Raw genomic sequence first — 25,371 nt, 5'->3', positions numbered from 1 at the left:
ATAGAACTAAAAAAGTTATTTCCTATGTCTCTGTTAAGATTTCGTTTTTTTTTCAGCCATTTCTGCTCACCAGACTGCAAGTCTTTGCTCTGCACATTACATCCAATTTGGACTCTCCAGTTCTTGCAGAGAAGATGCGGCCACGAGAGGGAGATTAAGGAGGTCCTCTTCCGATGGGTGGTGGTGTGCAACTCTATAGCCACGTCTGTGGACTACATGCAAATCATGCGCCAGCTTATTCAAAATGTGTTGCCGTAGAAAATTCAAAATGGTGAGTATTCTCAAATATAACTTTCTACTAAGTGTTGATAGATGTATATAGATAGATAGTCGGCCTCGCGGTGTAATAGTCAACGCGTCTGCCTACCATACAAGAGATTTCGGGTTCGATTCCCGGCGTGGAATACAACGGCTGTCGAAAATGCTCACTTCCGTCTACTTGACATTAAATTTTGAATTGTCTTGTAATCAAGTTAAATAATATATGTAACGTAAAGAAAACAAAACATCTTGTGGAGCTGAAATTTTCCTTTCGAATGACCCTTAGGCCCTTTTTACTCATGCCACGCCAATCCAGCCGGCCCGGTAATTTTACTTGGTACACCCTACAAAAGGTGCACATTTTGTATGCGTTTGTAGGATGTACCCGGTAAAATGACTGGGCCGGGTGGATTGACGTGGCATGTGTGAAAAGGGCCTTACCAATTTGTTTTACTTTCGGTGCTCATTTACACATTTTGATGAAAACAGACACAACTTATGTTTACACCTAATACAAGAGTATAATATTTAATAAATGTGACGCGTTACGTCTTATAAATAAGGACATTATCAAACATGATATAACTATCAAACATGGCATCGTCAAACATGAAATCTGTTCGATAATGTCCTTATAAATTAAAATTAAAATAAAATATATATAAATAAAATAGAACAAAACGCGTCACATTATACAGGTTGTTCTTTAAACCCTGTCACATCCGAAACCACAATGATCAGCATGGGCAAGAAGACAAATTTTAAAATATATTACTACTTTAAGGTATTCTCCATCCCTGTTGTAAATTGTTGATATTTAGAACAAAGATTTTTTTTATAAATAAAATATTTATAAAAACAAATGGTTGCTTACTTCTGCAGGGAAGAAGTGAGAGGAGCGCGGCGCAGTATCAGATTCCCCCCTCCCCCTCCTCGTTTCTCCACTGCAGAAGTAACCAACAATTTGCTTTTTTTGATGTTTTATTTTTAAAATTTTATTTGTTCTAAAAAAATATTTTAATGAGCCAATATGTCTTCTTGCTGATCATCGTGGTTTCGGATGTGATAGGGTTTAATGAACACCCTGTATACTGTTGTATATTAATAAATAAACGTACAATTTAATCCTGCGAAATTTTATTTTGGATTCCTTACCAACACATCATAATCATCATTCCCATCTGTACCCAGTGGTGCATAGGACATTGCATTCGCACACAGAAATCAGCGAATATTAATTATTTGTCGCACGAAGATAAGGTGGCAAGTCTTACCCTTCGGGTGCCAGTAGTACTACTACCATAAAAGCACCCCTTCCACATACCGAAAAACGTAGGTGAAACAATTCAGTGAAATAATTCTCACCGGCATCAATAAAGGTTTCAACTCTGTAACTTCAAATTATAAATACAACAGATGGAAGAATGAGGAATTTCAATGCTACGGGAAATCGGATATAAAAATCTTTTCTTGCGCGTGGTAAAAATTAGAGCATTTAACCCTTTCTCTAGCAATGTATTTTATAGCATACATGTGATTTCATTTTTTCTCCTGAACTAAACACGAGTAAAACAGCACTCAGTTAAAACTACTAAACCGTATTTTTTATACTTAACAGCATTATCACAATTCATAATAATCTTTAATTAAAACAAAAAATATTTTTGTTAGGGATTCTGAAGCCCTTTCAACTATCAAAATGTGTTAACAATATTTTTCGTCCTGCAAAGATAAGGGTTAATTGTACGTGAAGTGTCTCTAAAATGCATGAAAAATAAATAAATTAATTACTTCAAACGACGTCACAAGTTCTTCTTAATCATCCAATGTGACTTGTGATAGATTTTCGGTTTCCGGGAAGCCAACCCACTAATCAGGGCAACTCACTAAAGAGAACTAGTGACGTCACGCGCGGGTAATCAAAAAATCGTAGCGATAATAATACGATACGTAAAAGTGAAAAACATTTTTTCAGGCTTAATTTGATGGTCAATTAACAAATTTAAAAAAATTATAGAACTTCTGGACTGAAGAAATACTGATGTTGAAATTTAAGCAAAATGAGTGTGTAAAGTTACGTAGTGGGAAACGTCACAATATGAATATTAATATACTGAATAAACCATAAACTGAAAATAGGGGCCACTTAGACTAGCTAATGACAGGTAATAAGCCCTGTAAACGCCTAGACATCCATGTACCCTTCTCGATTTTCTCCATTTTTGTTGCAAATGCAAGGGGGTTAGATCCCTAGGGGGTAAGATCTAGTAAGTATCTACAAAAATTAGACAAACTCTAATATACATTTGAAAGACAGAATAGTAAATGTTACAGTGTGCAAAGTAATAACTTAAACCAGCCAGTAAATAGGATCAATAATGAACTTTGTAGGTAGTAAAATCCAGCAGTTGTCTACAAAGTTTTGGACATACCTACTCAAAATATTGTTGAGTGATAAATATTTTTGATTTTAAATACGACTTATAAATCTTCATGATTACGTAACGATTTTATTAACCTATTCGATCATTTATTACTATTCGGTGTTCGGCCTATTCGTCTACTTTTTAAATATAGAATACCGAATACCAAATCATGAACAAAAACGCACGTATTACTAAAAAATGTATTTATCATAGAATTAAGAATAGTCCAGAAACCGCATCTGAGCATCAAACGAAGGCGACTAAACTACTCATAAATGAGTAGTTTTACTTTTTGACCCATTAGTTTATTTGTAGATGCGCTCAGTACGCAACTCCTGATTTTAATTCAACTATGCCGTGTCGTGTCCTTTTAAAGTGTAGAAATACTGCTAGGATCTTAAAGAAACAGGATGGGATCACATTTCATGTGCATTAGCAAATGAATGTGTAAGTAGCAAATACATTACTTAAAAATTGCATACTTTTTCCATCTGTCAGATTCTCGAAGAAAAGAAAATGCATATTTCGTTAGTGTTGCCAGGGTAGTATTTTTTTTACTCTATTTTGCTCATCTAATGAGAGAACTAATGAAAATTAGACCTCGGATTAAAAAACTCTGTGATGGACACTTGTCCGACATTATCTTTAAAACATCAAATATTATTTAACATGATATGAAAATATCCGTTATATGTAAAATAAAATTTGTTTTATATTTTAAGTTCAAAGTTCATTAATTCAATTACTCTTATTAAATGACCCTTTACTTATCTACTCTGTTGTGTCAATCAATATTTCCGCGATCACAATAAAATTTTAGAGAAATAAACTGATTGCTTTTTTTTACCTTACATTTGTGTTATGATTATTTTTTTCCCATCGTGCAACATTACGCGGCGACATCACGAATGCGCGCGGCGAAAGTGGGGCATAGCGGGGGAATTTTCGGACACAGTCCGATGTATTCAAATATGATTCTACGTTCCTTCTGGACTATTCTTAATTCTATGGTATTTATTTTAATCACAACTTGTTGGTTTAATACTTCAAATCTATCAGTGGTAAGTTGTGATTAATGAAAACATTTTTTTTAGCATTTGTTGATAGCAAACAATTGCGCTTTTTCTCATAAGTTACACAGCAAAAACACGGCCAGTATATTATTTTTACTACAAATCTCGTAATATTCTCGAATAGGCGATTATTTATTTAATGGTGCCATTATGTACAATAGGGTGGGCCGATATTTTTTTTTACGAATTTTGAAATGAAAGGTATTTTAAAAGTTGCATTTTGGATTACTCGGAATGAAAAAATGTCAACAAAAAAAATATATACTACTTTTAGCCCTCAACCAGAGCTTGAAGTTTTTGAAAAAAATATTTTTTTGCGCTAAACCGGCTGTCATTTCGTATTTAAGTAAGAAAATCAGTCCAATTAAATTTTATAATGTGCATTAAACCTTAATTAGTAAGCATCTAAGGGCGTGAGTTGCACTTTGTTTTGAAATAAATGGGTAGCATTGTTTTAATGAGCCATTGTTTTCGTCAATATTAGCAAGGCGCTCAACGGAATCAGTTCCGCGGAGTGTAAACTTTTTGCATTTCGGTAGTTTTAAAACATGTTCGAATTTGTAATGTGATTAAGTTATATCTTTACTAACAAAAAAATAATTTTATCAATATAGATAATTTAAAAAAATATTCAGACAATTATTATCTTCAAACCTCGGTTGAGGGCCAAAAGTAGTATGGAATTTTTTTAAAAATAATTTTTACGTTCAATGTGATCCAAAATGCCCCTTTCACTTTGATGTCTAAAAAATAAAAAAAACTTTATCCATCATCGGCACAATGAAACAAATACGCCCGCCCCGTCACCCCCGAACGCATCGCAATGAGACAGGTCGTGACCTGTCACGCGCAAAATGCACACATCTTTTGCTGAACATTCGGCCGCCAAATATTCGGCGCTTTGGCCGAGAGCGTAAATCACTATTCGTTGTATCTTTTATTTGTAATGTTCGATTGGTTAATTTTAATCAGTATTGATAGATCAAGTCTTTCATATCTGTTTAATTTAAATAAATTCAAACCAATGTGTCATGATTGTCTGATAATTTTTGTTACTATTAGACAATAATTTATGATTTTTTATTAATAAAGATGATTCTGGATTCAGATAATAAGACATATTTATCTCGGCCATAATTAAATTGGTAAGAACTAATCTTTCTCGAGCATTTTTTATCGCCTATAATTTTTTTAATATAAATTAATAATTTTTGCCCATGCCATATCATATACCATATTGATTATTTTTGTCACGTTATTTTATTATTGTATCTATTGCCCGTATTCAGAGGCAAAACTCAAGGTGACAAAATTACTTTCTTCTACCGTTCTCACATTAAAAAAATAAAAAAACTTTTTTTTTTTTTTTGTTTTTTTTTTTACAATATAATAAGAGGTAAAATAGATTATTTAAAAAAAAGATAATTATACAGCAATGAAATACATATTAAGAGTAAAAATAGTGAGCAAAAAAAATCCACAAAGATATGGCCTGTTCGTGAGTATACAAGAAATGTTTATATTTTTTTTGCTCCTTTAATAAATAGACAGGTATAATATTTTTGTGTAATACGAGTATAAGAAAGAGAAAATAAAATATTCTGTAAGATTTTTTTTTTTTTTTAAAGTTTTTTTGTACGATTAGAAGGTACTTTTTTTATTCTATAGAATTAAAAATTATTCATGTTATTCTCTACATAATATGAAATTAGAATGACGTACTTTTTTCACGTTAACTTTTGTGTCTGAATACGGGTATAACTCCCTAAAATAATTACATATTACCTAAACATGTATTTGAATTTCGCATTTGTGCAGATGTTGGGCTATCAGGAACTTGGCGATGTAGAGGTGTCAGATTATCCGCAACAGTGGCTTGTTTCTCGACTTAATTTCTGCGCCACACATATGTGCTGTGCTCAGCTCAACGTTTTCACTTATATTATGAAATCATTCGAATGTGCGTGCTGGCGGTTTTGGCCAGTTTCGACCAATAAATCGAGTTTAGGCCGCGGTTTCAGTTTCAGCCAAAAAATGCTCGAAACCTGCCATCGGGATGTGAAGGATAACGTTCGGCTGTACTCGGGTGCATCTTATGGTTCATGGCTCGGCCCCGTGACCTGTGACCTTTAATTTGTTTCACCTTTTTTTTACGAAAGTATCCCAAATATACATAACTATTCATATATTTAAAAAATAACACAATTAGAATATTGAATCGTCGTCCATTCAAATAATTAGTTATTGTGTTGCCATTGTCTAACGTAAAATTTAAAAACCATACCGATTTTGTGATTTGTTGACTATACATATATAGTTCTAAGATCTTTTACATTAATATTTTTGTTATGCCTTTATAGTTAAATAATTGAAGTTCCTATATCGTACATTGATGATTGATAAACTGTTACATATACGAGTACGTTATAAAATAATGTATAGCAAAACAACGAACCAAAAAGCGCTAGAAATTAACAAATTTCCTCATTAAATTTATGCCTTTTATTTCATTGTGTTTTTTATTTAACACCTATTTTAGTGAACTCGTTAGGTTTAACAATAAAAACGCATAATTTTGGGCGTTTTAAATCAAATTTCAACTTATTTAAATAAGTTTCGGTTTCGGCTGAAAACCTTGTTTTGGTCGGTCACTAGTGCGTGCTCGCACAATCAAAAATTGTATCTTTACTTAGTTCATCAACAGGCACTAACACATTACGTAGGCTTATTAAACAATCGATCGCACAGTACAATCTCATACTATATTTTTTATTGTGCCTACGAATATCAATATAACATCTTATAACGTTAAATGTGCCAGCCTCGTGATCTAGTTAGCACGTTTGCCTACAAGACTAGAAGTTTCGGGTTTGATTTCCGACAAGTCTGATGTGAAGTAGTAATTTTTTTTCATATTTAAGAAAAAATCTGAACGTAAATGTCTATACGAGTATTTGTTTCTTCTGTATCTCGTAAACGTCATAAGCCTCGTGAATACCTAGACTTTTACGTTCATGTCTTTAAAGTTAATCTGTCTTCATGTTTCCGTATTGTATGTGTCCAGGAAGATCAAGAAAACAGTTCTGCATGTGAATTAGAACCAGAATGCTTGAAGAGTGTTTTTTACTCGTTGGCGTTGACAAAAACTTTTCCAGACAACACGTCAGATTATGCGGTACCCAAACGCTCTATTGCTCAGGGAGCTGTAGAAAACTATAATGGGGTGATTGAGTCAAACACAGACCGCGTGAAGGAAATATGGCGTGATCATTTCGAAAGAGTCCATCGCCCTTCTCCACCTTCCACTCTCGATATTCCCACGGAGGCGACATCGAGTATTCCGCGGGCTATTAACATTCCTGGCGGTCCATCGACTCGGGCTGAAATAAGAGTGGCCGTGTCTTTAGATGAAAAATGGTACCACGCCGAGTTGATAAAATACACCCGCAATTTCTTAAAAACAGCATCATTGGCATTGTTGGCCTTTTACACCAACTAATGACCAGGGAATGGGAAGAAGAGAGGTGTCCAAGAGACTGGGTGTATGAGGAGATTACCGCGTTGCATAAAAAGAGTCACAACTACTGCGGCATTGCCTACTGTACGTAGTGTGCCGGGGAAGGTGCTTGCTTATTTAATATTTCAAAGGGTTCTGGGCTCCATTATGCGAATATTGAGAGAATCAGATGGTTTTTCTGCCTGGCAGGTTATGTGTGGATTGAATCCATTATGTACGAACTAAAACCATGAACTGAATAATTTCTTTGGTTTATGTTTCGTAGATTACGAAAAAAGCGTTTGTTAGGCCTCACAGGCCAACACTCCGAAAAATACTTAGATGCATCTGGGAAAATTGTTGAATTAATTAAATCCCTCCACTTAAATAGCGAATGCTGGATTAGGAGTATCGCTATAATCACATGCTGGTTTGGAGTCACTACCGGAGTTCGACAAGGCTGCGTCGTTGTACCATTCCTATTCATATTCTTTAAGGATTTCATATTACGGAAATCAATACCACCGGACTGAGGGTATCCATCTCCCCCTCCCAAAAACTCTGAGATCTAGAGTTTACTGATTACAACAGGGTCTTCAAGTAATTGTTAATAGATTAAACGGGTACTCCGCACCAATCTTAGAAAAACCAATGATGATGTGTAACATTTCGTGCTTGGGTGCCCAATGTTTTATTTCTAACTAAAATAAATAATCGTGATAGCTGGTATACTCAGACGATCTCACCCACTGATGCGACGTATAATTCTGGTATCTTCTATCTATATTGTGTATTTCAGCTATTTATATAATAAAAATATATAAGAACCTGCTGATGAACTTGAAATTCAGCAGAACTTTTAGTTTAAAAAAAAATAATTTTTTAATGTATATAATCTCGTACTGCTTAATTTTTCTTTATCTAGTTGCTACATTCAATGTACAAGTAAATGCGTATGGAACTTTTCATTGCATTTTAATGAGGGATTTAGTGCAATTTAATAATCCTGCATATTGGACTATGTGGTAACAAATTAATCAACCGATAGGAGACCGATAACAGATAGCGTCAACTGTGATCGGTATCTTTGAAGAGGCTGGTTACCGAGTCATCGTTACCTCTTTCGATAGAGTTTAGTAAGGAGAGGGGGAGTTTTTTATATTACGGCCGTGATGATTTCATTTGTTACTATTTTGTTTTGTTTTATTAGCATGCTAACTTTATTTATTAGCTTAGCATGTTAAATTATATTAATTGATTTAATTGAATTGTATTTCTGTGTAAGATTTTTCAGAATCTCTACGAACGATTATTCCCATATTCGTTTTTCCAGCCCGCACGGTTTCATAACATAGGAATACTGTATCTAGTACCTTCCTATATATCGTTATTAAATTTATTTTTTTATAATTTTTTTTAACGTACATATAATTTTGATCTTGATAAAATCATTAATCATCTCTTAATAAAGTTTAAAAGTATGTAATTAAATCATAATCAAAATAATACATAATCCTAGTAAAATTTAAAGAACTAAGAGAAAATATTCTAAATAAAAATCTTTAAATATAAATTCCTTTTCAAAATAATCAAATCTATTTTTTTTAAACATAAAAATCATAAAGAATACTAAATAAATACATTTTATCATTACAGAATTCTAAAAACTTAAATATTATAATTTCCATGTATACGAATTACGTAAACAAAAAATAATAAACCTAAAACTCCCTCACGAACAGTCAGAATTAAAAATAAAATCTGTCTGTAATTAACACACACACATATATATATATATATATATATATATATATATATATATATATAAAATTCTAACTCAAATAATTTAGTTATTATATTTTTTTCCATTTGTTTTACTATATTTCCGAGTGTATGTATCGAGACGTTATAGGAGCCGGCTTTGTAGTCGATCGGTAGATACATACAGATGATCGTTAAGCGTACCGTCTAGGTAATTTTCAAAATTCATGCAAAATTCATGTTCAAGCGAGCATTTTTTGCTTGAATTAGGATTTATTGGAGTTTATGGTCGCTTTGAAGTGAGCATTTTTTTACTACAGAAGCCTATTTAAAACATAAATGAGAACTATTTTAAATGATAATGACGTAAGGAGCGCGGACTAATTGTTTGCGGTCATTCCATTGGCTCGCTTAGAGCATATGATGTCGGTATGACAAGTAGGTATAACATACCGAGGTAAGATACGGATAGTACAGAAGTTAATAAGTATACCGTCTCGATACAGGCAGATGAAGATAGCGTTCATAATCGAGGCACTGGTTCTATTTCACACACAAACACGTAAGTATTCATTATTCCGCCTGGATACAGAGATGCATGCTAAGTTAATAGAATTATTTCATGAAAATTAGCATGTAATTTTAGCGGGTGGTATTTCTACTGAAGATTTTTTAAATTTACGATGCTAATGCTAAACGTGCATCAATACGCGGTACATTGGCCCTAGAGCCGAGGATGGAGTTCGAATAACTGCCAATCGTCTGCTATCGCCAGTCAGTCGGTAGTCTCTTCTTGTGCGGAAAGCGGGAGTTGGGACGGTTCTTCTGCAAGTTTCCGAGAACCATGAATTTTCTACTGGTAGCCTTGGCATTCGCCTCCATAGGACAATGGTACGTTATATTCCATAGCTGCAAACCAAACATTAAAAACTGTACGTCTTTTGAATATAAATGAGCAATTTCCTACCATACTTTAATATTAGTAAAATATTTCCGGTTGTTGGTTGAGAAAATAAATGACAGCTCGTTTGCCGCTCATTTTCACTATTAACTTTATCGAAATTATATTTCGGTCTTCAATATTAATTACGTCGATTGTGAACTTAAAATTAATATGGAATTTTAAAAAATGATGAACTAATTCATTTCAATTTTATTTCTTAAAAAAAACCGAAGAATTCCTGAAAAAATCGTTTTCTTTTAAAATAATTCACTTTTAAATTATTATTTATAATTTCTTGAAAAATGTCAGAGTCCGTAGAATATATTTTACCTAATACCATATTTCATTAATGAAATTAACATTAACATTCACATAAAAATTCCTTATAATTCATCCTAATTCCATGTCCGCTCCCTGGTTGAATCACATGGTATCCACAAAGAACCTCCATGCATCTCTATCGGCTGCCAGCTCCTGTGCATCCTCCCAAGTCAGGTTCGCGTCCCGTAGTTCTGACATAAACTGCCGACGAACAGTCAGCAGTGGAGGTCGAGACCTGATGCCTTGTAAAGTAGGCAAGCGCAGTTAAGGCACTCGTGAGGCATTCGCAGTACATCCAACCGTATCGCCTCCGCTTAAGCTAGGGTTTCCTAGGACAGCGGTGCCCGTATTTTAACGGCCGTAGTGAACGGTGATGCAGTGGAAAGCCATCGTAAAGGTGATTAGAGAGTGGTTTCCTAGGAAAACGGTGTTAAATGGTGTTGATAACACCGTTTTCCTAGAAAACCACACTCTAGTCACCTTTACGACGGCTGTCCACTGCATCACCGTTCACTACGGCCGTTAAAATACGGGCACCGCTGTCCTAGGAAACCCTAGCTTTAGTAACAGTTGTCACCGGAGTTTGCTGCTTCCGTTCTCTTACTACTTTATTTCTTACGAAGTCAAACCACCGCACACCCAAGATTCTTCTGAGACACCCATTCTCAAAACTCAGAATTTTGCTGTTTACGATTCGCATCCGTGGAGGAGAATAGGTGTTATGCAGGCGATATACAGGGGGGTTTGGTTTTCACTGAATAAATATCCGATCTCCAGGCAGCCTTTATAGTGTTGAATGTGGTGCCTGCGACTCCTAGCCGCACTCCCAGTTTTTTTTAAAGCTGCCATTTTCTGTAATATATACTCCCAGGTATTTGAAACTTATAGTTAAATGTAAATAAATAAATAAATAATATTTTGTTTAATGTTTGAGTTCATTGCGCCCGTGCCGCGCCGCAAAACGCTCGCCACTATGGCTAAGCACTTAGTATTGCTCTCTCTCCCTTATCCGGGCCTTTGCATATAGCACTGCACTAGCACACAAATTTTAGCGTATATAAATGTAAAATAATACGGTAAATACATACTAGTAGTATTTTTTCTTATAAAACTTACGCTTCAGATACTATCGAGTGTATGTAACTTAAATTTATTTCATGAGTTTTTCCTTCTCTATTTAAAACATCATCTAACTTGGTGATTTGGTGACATGGTTATTGCGCAACTAAAAGTTTTATATTCAACAATATTTAATTAAAAGATAACATAGATCACTATCGTCATTTTTTTGTTTTGCTAGTTATCTCTCTATTTTCCAAAAAATGTTTTAATAACGAGAAATGGGCGTTCCGTTATTTTATATCATATCTTGAAGATTATAATGAATTTATTTATTTTTTTATAATCTTCTTATCTGTTGGCCATATTCTATAAAAAATAAATATATATTTGATTGTTTTAAGCTATTTTAGAGGCTTGTCAGCAGGTGGGAAAGAGAGGATATGGAAGGAAGTTATGAAAAATACACCACAACACCTAGACCAATTGAGGAAACAATATTTCTTGGATTTTTTTCTCGCTACTGGCGGGAATCGAACCCGCGACGCCAGTTTCGCAGTTGGCCGTCCAACCAACAGCGCCACGGCGGCGGCGCCTGCCGTAAGATACATTTAAGATAAAAATATTACAAATAGAGGAAATTTTAGAAAAGGAAATATGGGCAAAAGCCCGTAAAAACTGCTGTAAAAACGGGGCTTATGAACTGTTATTGACTGGTTTAAGTGGCCACTTTACACACTGTGAACATTCACTATTTTGCGTATATTTGAACATCAATATTTCCTTAATTCATTAATTTATTGATTTTTGTGAAGTCAAAGAGCTGATGACCTAATAGTTATGTGGGCAAGATTCATCCTAATTATTTCACCTACTAGGCAACTCATGAAAAAATTGTAACTCCTCTTATGATGGTAATATTTTGAGTTCGTCCAAATGCTTGCAGCAAAGCCTAGATTTCACCCCCTTGGGAGTTATAAACTAGCTAATGATAGGTCATTAACTTCCATATTCCTTCTCTTAAATTTTCTCTATAGTAATGAATTTCCAGTATATTATTTTTAGTGTTTATAAATTTGCACGTAAAGCAAGATTTTTTAAAATAGGGCAAGAGCAAATCGGCACATTTAAATCTTTTAAAAAAATTACTTGTTTAGATTTGGTTTTGATTTCGAGGAACACTGTGGGTAGGTTCCAATGCATTAATAATAGTAATAGTAATAAAAATGGTTTATTTACAAAATTTACAATTTCTTTATCTACTACATGTCGACGAGCCTTACTCATAAACTTGGAATAAAGTTACGCCTAAGTATAGTGCATAGAATTAAGAATAGTCTAGAAACCGCATACGCACACCAAACAGAAGGCGACTGAACTACTCATAAATGAGTAGGTTTACGTTTTGACCCATTAGTTTCTTTGTAGACGTCCCTCAGTACGCAACTCCTGATTTAAATTCAACTATGCCGTGTTGGGTCCTTTTAAAGTATAGAAATACTGCTAAGATCTTAAAGAAACAGGATGCAATCACATTTCATGTGTAATTAGCTAATGAATGTGTATGTAACATATATAGGTTGTGATATTTAATCTTAATCACTCCCTAGGAGATGAAAGCCAGTCACAAACTCACAATATTGTTTAAGATAAATTTTATTTAAAAATGCAAGGGCAACAAAAAGTTACTAAGACATGTAGCAACTTTACAGGGCCAAAAATTTTTTTTTGGTTTTTTTAAATTAATACAAAAATCTCACACATACGTAGTATTTTGGCGTGATTCCTATATAATTTAAATAAAAATTGAAAATACGAGAATACGAGATCGTTAGGTTACTTTTTCCTTTCCAGCGTCGATATAAACTTTTCACGATGACAGTTTTTACGTATTTTAGGTAGTATAACGTGGTCGTTATAACATTTTTTCCTGGTAGCAGATACCAGTTACGTCTTAGAAAAATATGAATTAATTAATATTTTAAAGAAAGTGGCTACTTGATAAAAAGTTTATAAATGAATAGCATCTTATGTGTAAATATTTTACTTTTTTATTTATATTTTTTTGTTCTAAAAAAAAAAAAAGAATATTTGAATATACATGTAAATTACTTATCTTTTGGCTGTTAATTATCTGTAAATTCATTGTTTTAATAAATTTAGATGATATTATTATATTAGTTGATATACATATCTAGAATATCGTTTTGGTAAAATTGAAATGATTACGGCGCATCTTTGATATATTATTTTAATATAGAATCACTTACAAAAAAGGCGTCTTACATGTGATTTAATTTTTCTAAAAACTAAAAAAACTGTAAAAATATTTCATTATACTAATAAAATATACTAAAAAATAATATAAAAAAGTTAGAGCCCCCAAAGTATTTCAAATATTAGGATATTTCTGAAAAATACATTGAAAAACCGATCAAAAAGATTACGAAATCAAACCCTAAAGTAGTGTAGTGTAAAGTGCAGCAGTAAATCACTTATTGTAGGTACATTGCTTTTATTATTATAAACCCAATCATTAAGATCGATGCTATCTTGTGATAAGTGATCTCGATAGGTACAATCTAACGAACTCGTGAAAATACCAAATAAATAAACATGTATGTGTACATCGTATTTAATAAAATTTTATGATTTATTGTGATAACATCGCATGGGCATGTTTAATATTATACAATATTACAATTAGTGTTGCCAATTTGTGGAAAATTCGCCAAACTGCGGGGAACCTCAACTCGATTGGGGGATTCGTGGGAAAACCGACGCCTACATACATATACTGTAGTATCTTTATTGGCTACCAGAGAAGAAAATAAAAAACAAGGGCGTAGTTTCAAATTTAATCCATCAAATAAAATGTTAACAACAAAGATATATATGGCAAAAAACAATGCTGAATAAAATAAAAATAGCTTTGTTTTTAACCACATTCTTTTTTTCTGCCGACCGGTTTCAAAGCTTAGTAAACATTGGTAAAATAAAATAGTAAATAATTCATTAGTTATGTATACCTTGATAAAGAAGTCCAGTTAATAAAATAAAAATAATACGTGATCAAAAACTTAGTTGTTTTTATTTATTTTATTATAATGAATAACCACAAAGTTAGTGCTTCAAATGTAAGTTTATCACCCGCCTTTTTCCTTTACATTTTATTTCGCATATTGTTATTATTTTCTTACGAGATAGTTACGTATTAACAACTCCTCTAACATATGGTATAGGTTTGCATATTCGACCGCATTCTAATGCGATGCCCTTCAGCCACCCGCGCTTACCTTTGCGCATTCCAATGCGATGCCCCGCGAGACCCCTAAATTTCTCACCCCCCCTGAATTTCGGGCTTTATAAGGCGGATTTCTAGCTCCAGAAGTCAGAGTATTCCGGGTCGTCCTCTAACCTTTCTGCTTACCTAACTTCTTGGTACTTTTTGGTAAGGACACCCACTCAGGGCTCTCCTAGCGAACCAGCTTGCTTTCCTTATCTGGAACTCTTTGGTAATAGGCTACGCCCTGGCACTCATCCTGTACAGCAGTGTTTCCCACGGTGGGGCGTACGCCCCACCGGTGGGGCATAGCGCCTTAGAGGTGGGGCACCACGCTTCAGAGATGAGACACGTCGGCATTCCACATATAAAGGGGAATACTCATCGATCATACGTAAAAATGCCTGAGATGTAAAAAATTGAAATATACGCCTAATTGTACTTGTGAAGTGACTGATAATGCTAAACTTGTTATTTTCGACCATCTGCAAACTTTATTAACTGATTTTAAAGAACGATTTGCTGATTTAAAGGAAATAAATTTTCCAGCTCAGTTGACACAACCAATGCCGGTAGATATTTCGAATGTATCAAGAGAAACTTTCAGAAATGCAAAATGATGATTCGATTACAAATTTATTGTAAATAAAAGGAATAATGGCATGGATTTGCTTCCGAAAAAACTAACATAAAATATTCTAATATTACTTTGCATGCCAGAAAATGATTGTTACCCTTTCCCTCATCTTATTTGGTGGAATGTGGTTTTAGTGCCCTACGCGATTTACTCATTAAAAAACGAAATCGATTGGATATAACTAATATAGGTATAAAGGGGACCTAAGACTGAAATAACTAAGTTAGATCCGGACATAAAATTTCTTTGTAGCAAGCGTAACTGAATTTAATCATGAATTAGGCGTCGAGATATGTGTGTGTTTGTACTCAATTTCAATTGTCTTTTGTGTTTTATTATCGTTTTCATTTTTATTTTATTCTACTTAATTACATTTTCAATTTGTGTTTTGTAATAATTTCACTTATTATATATGTATTAGAATAGGTTTTATATCATTTCATTAGGGGTTCATATGTTAACAAACATATTACAATATGATTTAAAAATGTACCTGCTGTTTAATTAAAAAAAGATGCCGGTCGGGCATCTGACTTTTGAAAAGACTATGGTGGGGCATGGCATAAAGAAGGCTAGGAAACACTGATGTACAGTCATATTATACTGTCAACCCTTGCTAACCTAGTTGCTTGCCTTATTTGGCACCTCCGGGTTCTTTGGTCAGATATATAATTTGATTAATCCAGATCATAGTAATTGATCCCGAGTACCTACTCAGTGAAGTACAAATGCTGGCTGTTAGGCCCTTTCACTAACTTCTGAACGAGACACCATATTACTGGGAAGAGCTAGTTCGGTTGCCCGAGGCACACACGCGTTTTGGCCACCCGGAACCCGAACTCACCCCTTGTGAAACAATATCTCCACCGCCTCTCATCTGTAAAATCAGTGCCTGTCAACCCGTGTAACCAACGATATTGTATTTATTTCATTTCCTAGTGCTTGTACTGAATGTAATGTATGAACTGAAGCAATAAATATCTTTGAAATATAACCAGACGTGTTATAAGTTTTATTTAAAATATTATAAATTTTCATTAAAATTTGTTTTTTTTATTTAGATAATTATGTAAGGAATTTGTGAGGAATCAGGGCTTAGTTTTACTAAAATTTGGGTAATTTGACCTAGATTTTTGGGGATCAGGAAAATTGGGATTGTCAACAATGGCAACACTGATTACAAGAAACCTTAAATGTTATTTTAAAAAAAACAGTCTACGCCTTTTTTGATTACATCAAATGTATATGTTTTCAATTTGAATGTATTTCTTTTCAGTTTTGCCGCCGATTACAAATACACTAACTTCACAGATGGTTTTATATTCGGGGTGGCCACAGCTGCTCACCAAATTGAAGGTGCTTGGAATCTTTCGGGTAAGATAAAATCAATAAATGTGATAAAAATATATTTAAAATGACATGGGTATATCAAAATTATCATAGAGACGATATCAATTATGTAACGTTTATGGACGTTTTGTGATTGTTCATATTTTCCCATTAAACATGTTTCAACCGTTGTAGAATAATAATAATATGTAATAACAATATTTGGCTAATTTATAAAACAAAAAAAAATATCCGGGTGCTTTAAAATTTACTTAAGCTTACATTCTAACTAAGCTAACACCGCATAATATTAAACTTTCTGATTGTAAATTTGGGGTTGAGATCTGAACTGACTGGGACTGTAGATAATTCGCAAGTGTGAAGGAAATTGGTTCCAGGCAGAAGGGCCGGCTACGCCAAATCACAATCTCCGAATCTACATATTGTGTGTTCGGGCAGCGCCGGAGTCTGACAAGTTTTCTTCTGCCTGAATCAAATGTTCACCTAGAAGTAGATTTTCTTTGGCATGTACTTTTCCTAATACAGAGGCCCGATAAATATCTTGGACCCATTTCATGAAGGGATTTAAATACTGTCCCCTAAAACAGTATACAGAGGCCCGATAAATATCTTGGACCCATTTCATGAAGGGATTTGAATACTGTCCCCCAAAACATAAGATAGCAAATTTTGTATGTGCATCTAAAAAATCCAATGCAGAAGGTAATCCACTAAATTTCAAAAAATTAAGTAGCCTACCCGCATAAAAACATTGTTCAAATTTTATTTCAACTAATAGTCACTCAAACGTACATTATTATTATATGTCAAACCCTTATCCGTAACTTATGGCGCATAGGACACTACATTGTTAAACTAAATGTAGCGTATCTCGGTCATCCGTTACAGGAAGGTAAGATGATCTTTCCACCCTTCGGGTGCTGGTCTAGGGAAAAGGGCCTCACATAGGTAGGTGAATGCACCTGTGGGATTTATAGTCATAGTCAGATTCATAATAATTTCACCTGAAATTATAGTGCGACGACCTATGAAGCAAGTTAGCGTTTTCTATAGAATCCAATATAACATATTGTGCAACTCTAACAGTATTGCACATAAAGACGAGAGCGTCGTCCTTCAGTACATTAACATCGTCCCTACCATGGAGATATGAATAACAAAGAAAGGAAGGACTATAAAGAGAACGCAGGGCATGGTAATGGCCAGAAAGTCATTCAGTCAATCAGTGAGTCCCAGTGCAGCCAGTTCAACATCTCATCGCCGCGCCGTAACATTCGTGCGAGATCGTTTAATTCATTATTTATTTACCATGTAATAAATATGCATTAAACAGCAACCTCGAGTCTTCTGTTAATCTCTTACTGGGATGGGAGCTCCAGCCCCCAGCAACCTAATCCTACACACCAACTACGAAACGTTCACCTCATAGTATATTAATACTATGAGGTGGACGTTTTGTCATCAGATTTAAATTTTTACTTGAGAGTAGCCATCAAGTCCAAAACACTCATCCATATTCTGGTTATATTTCACACACAAAACTGTATAGTAGTTGGCGCATACGAAGTTATTAATTACTAGGTGCATACGTACTCAGTGCCGAAACCTGCAATTTCACAAGAGTAGATACTCTGCTCTTTGCTCTCTGCTCCCTTTCTCTTACTTTATCTACGAGGCGCCATAAAAATCAAACTCATCATTTGAATGAGTTATTTATTTCAGCCCAGAGGGCTCTTACAATATTTCGTTAAAAAGTATATAAAGTAGTATGGCAATTGGCATAAAATAGAATCATAGTTATTTCACTAATTTGTAAAAAATATTTAAAAAAAAAAAAGGAAATAACGTAAAGGAAAATAGAAATAAAGAAGATACTAATTGAGGGGATGGCCATTTAATGGAAAGGATAGCTAATTTAATTTGAACAGGAATGGTATGGAGCAAGTCCGACAGCTCAGCATAATTAATAGCTGTTCTGTGGATGCGTAGGTAACAGGGGAGAATGGTGGGTGAAGTTTGTCCTATTGTACTCACACTGGAACATGAGTTATGGTCAAAACATTCCCCTAAGATCAAAACTCACGACGTCTTGCTGGTATTTTTTCTCTTAGCGTTTGAGGCTTGTTTACTTTCCGCTTAACCGATATTAATGTACACCAATGTAAACCTTATGTTCATTAAAATAAAGATGTGCTTGCAGCACGTGTTGTCTGAAAAAGTGCTACTAAATTAATAGACTGAAGATGCAGTTAGCGTAGTCTGTGCATTTTGCAAAAAACTGTATTTTGGGCATGGGAATACAGCTATTTTTACTTTGATGTATTTCTATATTTAAGCTTCTTATTTAAAGCTCCGCATTGTGAACGTGTGGAGTGTGATTTTTCAATGAAGTGGAGCCTCACTTGCTTCACCTGCAAAATCGCCACTGCTAAAGCGTAAGACTGATAATATTTCCTTCCAGTAACCGATGATCTAGATACGCTGTATTTAAATTAACCATGCAGTGCCCTATGTATTGTCAGGTGCAAATAAGGGTTTGATGATAAGCAATGTACCTAGATGTTCCCTATTTCATCCTTAATTTTCTTTTTTTCCAGGGAAGACTGAGAATGTCTGGGATAGATTGTCACACTCGAGACCAGAACTGATAGCTGACAGGACTAACGGAGATGTTGCTGTAGACTCTTACAATAGATATGCTGAGGATGTAGAGGAGCTAACATATTTGGGAGTAGACGTGTATCGTCTCTCACTGTCGTGGGCCAGAATCTTACCAACTGGAAGGATCGATGTAATCAACCCAGAGGGAATTGCCTACTACAACAAGCTGATCAATCTTCTATTGGACAAGAAAATCCAACCCATGGTATGTTTTAAAATATTATCGATGATGTGTTTAAGGGCTTTATCGGGCTTAAATTTGAATTCCATTTCAGAGCTCTCTGGTTTTGACCTTACGCACACTTGCATAAAAAATAACGGAAATTCAATTGATCTGTTTCCAATTCCTAAAAATCGTATAAAAGTGGATAATATTTTGTTCAAACTTTAACTTTATTTAACTTAATATATCGTGGTTATACAAGTAAAAGTGACCATTTGCAAAAATGACGAAATCGAGATTATTGTCTTTTTGACATAGTTTTAGCATAATGACTAGTAAAAATGCCACACCAAAAAAATAGTTTTTAAAATATGTGACCATTTGATAGAAGCTCAAAGATTTTTGACAAGTAAAACTAACCAACACACATCGTCACTTTTATTAGTAAATTAGGGATCCAAAGAATGACCAAGTAACATTTTACATGTAGGTAAATGTCACCAGTGAAGAGTTAGTTAGAGTTAGTAGTAAGTATTTAGTAATTTAGAATACGTTTTGTATTTGACAGATAAGTTTTTTTTAATTAAAAGTTCATTAATAAAATTTATTCTTTAAATTATCACGTAACACTTCTTAATTATATGTTCTTTTTCATTTATTTTGTATTTCTGTGTTTATTTAACCTTTATAAATATTTAAAAATCCCTAAAACATTATTTATATTTTTAAAATAAAATAAACCAAAATAATACCTCCCTCAACGAACGAAACAAAAATGTTTGTCTGCAAAATTTCATGACGAATTTTACAGGCAAAATTGACAAATTTTTTCATTTTTTTATTTTATTTAAAAGTGATAATGTTTTTAAATTACGTTTATGCTTTACATCAAAGTTGAAAGTACCGTACATAATATGAACAATTATCAACCACCTACTTGAAAAATCTGATCTTTGAGAATCAATTGAACTCTCGAAAAACACTAAAAGGGCTCCCCTGAACATTATTGATTTTGTCACTTGGTCAATTTCTCTTGTATGCCTACGATATACATAGTGGTACAAGCAAAAGAGGGGGAAGGTTAATGTAAAGAAGAAAAGTTGATATTAATTAAAACAGTCAATAGTATTTTCAATTTTGATCAGGGGGTCCGCATTGACAAGGAACTTGTAATGTGCCAGTGGAGGCGGTGGGAGTGACGACGAATACGAAGAACAGTAATGAATATGGTGAAGAAAAATATCATCATAATGTGATTATTGAATATTACGAATATGAGGTGGACAAATGTAGAGGTTCCGCTGTATTTACTTGATAAAGCCACTGGGGTTGGAGCACTTTTATGACTAATTTCTGCGTGAAGCCATTACTCGCGTGTATTCTACAATTAATTTGGCATAATGGCATACTTAATGTTTAAAATAAATATTTATAGCGTTTTACATTAATTGTTGGCGTACCAGCGTTTGCGTGTGTAAATATTTCTTATTTAATTTGTACTAATTTTTATTATAGGTAACCTTATTCCACTGGGATCTTCCTCAAACTTTGATGGACATCGGTGGCTGGGCAAACCCTTTCATGATTGACTACTTTAAGGACTATTCCAATCTTTGTTACAAAACCTTCGGCGATAGAGTTAAATTGTGGATTACATTCAATGAGCCATATGAAATTTGTGAAGATGGATATGGTGATGAAAAGAAAGCTCCGGCAATCAACAGCCACGGAGTTGGAAATTACCTGTGTGGAGACACTTTACTTAAGGCTCACGCAGAATCTTACCATCTGTATGATAAAACTTATCGTCCTACTCAAAATGGAAGAATAATGATCAGCATCAATTCTATTTGGTACGCTCCTCAAGATCCTAAGAGTTCCGCTGACGTGGCTTTAGCAGTAGTAGCAAATCAGTTCAAGGTATTTTTTAAACATAACTTTAATTGGGTTTACCTAAATAAACTTTTAAATTATTTTCTGGTCTGAAAAACTGGTCATAACTTAAAATAATGTAAAAAAAATAACAACAAAATAACATCAATATTGAAAACGAAAACATTATTATTTCAAATCATTTGTAAAGATTCGATGTACATAAATTTTAGCAACAATTGAAGACACGAATGGATGAAGGCGTTATGTTGCGAATTTTCAAAAACCTTTTTTTTATACATAAATGAAGATTTATTTGCAGCCCTTTCATATAAAGCCAACTACACCATCAACAAGTAACAGAAAACCGATTTTGACAACGAATGAAGGTGTATTAGGTATCAATAATTGTCCTGGTATTCAAAACTTTAAACCCAGAGATCTCTGTTTTTAATATAACACCTTTATTCACTTATGTCTTCAATTCTAAAAACAGTTACGTAAATATTTTTATTTTTTTTTGCTTTCACATTATTAATTTGGTCATTGAATATTTTTTGTAGCTCTTTTCATTTATGTGTATTTAACTCGATGGCTGCACTCAGGTAAAAATCCTGAATAAAGAAATCAAGTGGAGATAAGTCTGCCTCGTTGTGTAGTGGTAGGCGTGTTCGCTTACCATTCTTGAGGTCCTGGGTTCGATTCCCGAGTGTGAAATATTGATTTTGAAGTTTGTTTGAACTCAATATTTCATTGTCCCGACTGGTACTGGCACCTTCACCTTACTCACCTTACCTTCATGTAACACATAACCGAAATACGCTGCATTTGGTTTACTAAAGCAGTGCTTTATGGAAGGGGGAATGGTTTCAGTTATGATGATTTATTTACATGAAAAAAAATAAAAAAATATTGAAATGTTAAAAGTGTACAATGTGCATTAATGTTGATAAATAAAACATATGTGGTTGAACAAAGAAATTTATTTGGCATCGATTCACTCGCCATCAAATAATGAATTTTCAATTTACATTGATTTCCGAGATTCAAAAAAGTTTAGTCAAAGGAAAACCTTGAGAACGGTCGTGGTCGAGAGAAATAAGCATGCCAGATTATTTGTTTTATTCAGTCGTGTACCTGATGAATTCGTGTTGTAATACATTTTTTACAATGTATGTGTTGTATTTTAATACCCGCACACTTGACAGAGAGTATTTTATTATTTCTAGTTCGGATGGTTTGCGCATCCTATTTATACAAAAAATGGCGGATATCCAAAAGCCATGATCGATCAGATTAATGCCAACAGCGTTACGGAAGGTCTATCTAAATCTCGTCTTCCGGTAATGACTCAAGAATGGATTGACCGTATAAAAGGAACAGCTGACATCCTCGGGATCAATCACTACACTACTCATCTGGTCACTCCTGGAATTGACGCAACAGCGCAGTCACCTTCATGGCTAAAAGATATTGGGGCAAAAGTATCACTTGAAGTGGGAAAACCATCGGCATCAGAATGGCTGAGGGTAATATACAATAATATATATATATATATATGTATATATAAAAGGCAATGCTTGTATGTGTGTCCTCGGTGGTCTGAATAACTGGACCGATTTACGTGCGGTGAAAACGCTGAAAACAGCAAAACGTAGATCTTTGCCACAAGCATATTTATAGCTAATAAAATTTTCAATTTATTCATTAGAAAACAAGGTTAGGAGCAAAAATGTTTTTTTTTAATCTATCACCAGGGTTACATTCAACGAGAATGGATACACTAAAAATTGGTAGGATGTAATTTTTTTGTGTATAAAAAAGTTTGTTTTTGAACATTCATTTTTTTATGGATTCTAATCAGATTATTTCCTTAAATTCCTTATAATGTCAACTTATTTATTTCTTTTTACTGGATTTTTGGTAATACTAAAATAATATTGACTGACATTCAATACATTTTTGAAAATCGCATTCCTAAATACAGTGCACCTCTGTTGGTGAGAAGAGCAGAGTTTGACATATGAAAAAATAATTCTATATATGGTAAAGGTATATAAAAAGAAATTATTTCATGTTTTGGAATTCAAACATAAACAAGTACTTAGGTACCTGCTTAAATTAAATATTTGAATATTAATTATTTCTAGATTTAGAATTCAATCATAAACAAGTACCTGGTACCTACTTATCAATACAAAGATACTCTATCTTTTTTCCTTTTATCCAAACAGTTTTTACAGCTTTCACGCACAATTAAGTATTTGGGTTTCAAATGAAATATCAAGATCACGTCAAAATAGGCTGACGGTTAAAGAACGACTAAATACACGTTGGCAGTGACTCGTTCGGGCATTCGGGCATGAGTTAAGTGTCATAATTTTAGAGGGCTCAGGGTGCGTCTATGTGTACTAATAGGTTAATGGTTTTATTTAAGAACACCGAACCTGTTTTTATGGTTACATAAAAGCATTATTTATATATTTATTATATTGACGGCCTAAGCCAATTACAACAGTTACGTGAAGAAACATAAATACAAGAAACTGAACAAAAATAACATAAAACTATGTAGCAAAGACAACCAAGGGCAATACAATATGTTCATAAAAGCGAAAGACATAAGACTTCGAGCTAAATCATACCAATCCAACTACATTCCACACTGTTTTAGTCGCGTAGAGATCTACGAAAAGCCGGAAGATCTATCCCAAAGAATTCCAAGTCGTGTGACGAATTTACTAATCTACACATTCAGGACATTAGGGGATAAAAACATAAGTTGCTCTTAGAAAATTTAATAAATTGTAGATTTTGACTTCTGGTGCATAGTTGGGAACATGAAAAGAAATTGATTGCAAGAGAGATGGGACATCACTTAGAGCATTAAGTATTTTGAAAATGCATACAAAGTCCATCTCAGTTCTACGTTTTTCCAATGAAGACAAATTAAGAGATTGCTTTATTTCAAAATATGAATAATTACCCCTTTGTAATCCGAGCAACCATGCCACCTTTCTTAGAAAACGGTGTTGGACAGACTCGATATGGTCAATATGAGTTCTGTAAAATGGAGTTCTACAGAATGGAGACCAAATAGGAGAAGCGTATTCTAGATGGGGTCGAACTAGTGAGCAATAAAGATTTTGATGGTATTCATAGTTTTGAAGTCCGTCATCATTCTATTGATAAAACCTTGAGAGAATTGATTATAATATATTATCAATGTGTTCACGGAAATGCTAAAATCCTTTATTGACGAAACCATTGAAAGGGAAATATTTTTTCGTTTGTAGTTTATTTATTTGACACTTTATATACATATCCAATTTATATATATATATATATATATATATATATAAGGGCGGGCATATTGCCTTAAGGCAATTTCTTCCTAACCTACCCAAACCGTTCAGTTTGAGAAAATTACAACTAGTTGAATTGTATAGGTTTTTTTGTCGCGAGAAAGATATTATTTTACATTTGTCAAGTATACTTAATAATGTTTAATCTTAAGAGGAAACGTGGTCCGACTTTTTTTCATACAAATGTATTACCGTATTTTCTCTCTGGATTATGGCACTAGGGCAGTGATTTTTTTTACACACTTTAGATATTTGGCATTATTTCGTTTATATAAAAAATATTTTCTACGGGAACTAGGACCATAAAAACCAGTAAAAAGTACAGTTTTATCTGCTGTCTTTGGGCGCGCGGAATACAAAAATAACTATTTTTAAAACCGCAGAACGTACCGATACAGAAAATTTTATTCTGATACTCTGTCTAAAAAAAATAACGAAATCGGTTCAGTTTTGAGGTGCGGAAAACGGGATAACGAAACGTTTATTTTGTCTATTCTAACAAAAGGTCTAACATTCAGTTGTCTTTTTCGCACAGTATCGGGGAGGTATCTGCAAGACATTGACAGGAAAATAATGTTCGATCACCCATTTATCAAAATTCTCTGTCCTCACAATTTATGTAAACGGAAACACAAAAATAATAATGTATACGTTCATATCTAATTTTGACTGAACACAATAATTGATATCAAACATTCGA

General features: G+C 33.7%; 1 protein-coding gene across 5 annotated transcripts in view; it reads left to right on the top strand.

Moving 5' to 3' along the window:
• The window catches only part of LOC148277307 (myrosinase 1-like), a 45,095-nt gene that overhangs the window by 2,564 nt on the left and 17,160 nt on the right, over positions 1-25,371 (top strand). For 3 of the 5 annotated variants that reach the window (XM_088233065.1, XM_088233064.1, XM_088233063.1), the window contains 5 exons: positions 57-271; positions 16,537-16,634; positions 19,208-19,476; positions 20,950-21,354; positions 22,536-22,835. In XM_088233065.1, the coding sequence (XP_088089191.1) occupies positions 174-271; positions 16,537-16,634; positions 19,208-19,476; positions 20,950-21,354; positions 22,536-22,835 (1,170 nt within the window). In that variant the 5' untranslated portion in view covers positions 57-173. Of the gene's footprint in view, positions 1-56; positions 272-9,705; positions 9,909-16,536; positions 16,635-19,207; positions 19,477-20,949; positions 21,355-22,535; positions 22,836-25,371 lie in introns of those variants that run through there. The other 2 variants (XM_088233067.1, XM_088233066.1) reach the window with 2 other exon arrangements.

This window comes from Micrasema longulum, unplaced genomic scaffold, assembly GCF_059751315.1.
Source record: "Micrasema longulum isolate JH-2025_06_02 unplaced genomic scaffold, ASM5975131v1 h1tg001052l, whole genome shotgun sequence".
NCBI classification, from domain to species: Eukaryota; Metazoa; Arthropoda; class Insecta; order Trichoptera; family Brachycentridae; genus Micrasema; species Micrasema longulum.
Note: the sequence above shows the minus strand (reverse complement) of the source record. Positions and strands in the feature narration are given on the sequence as shown.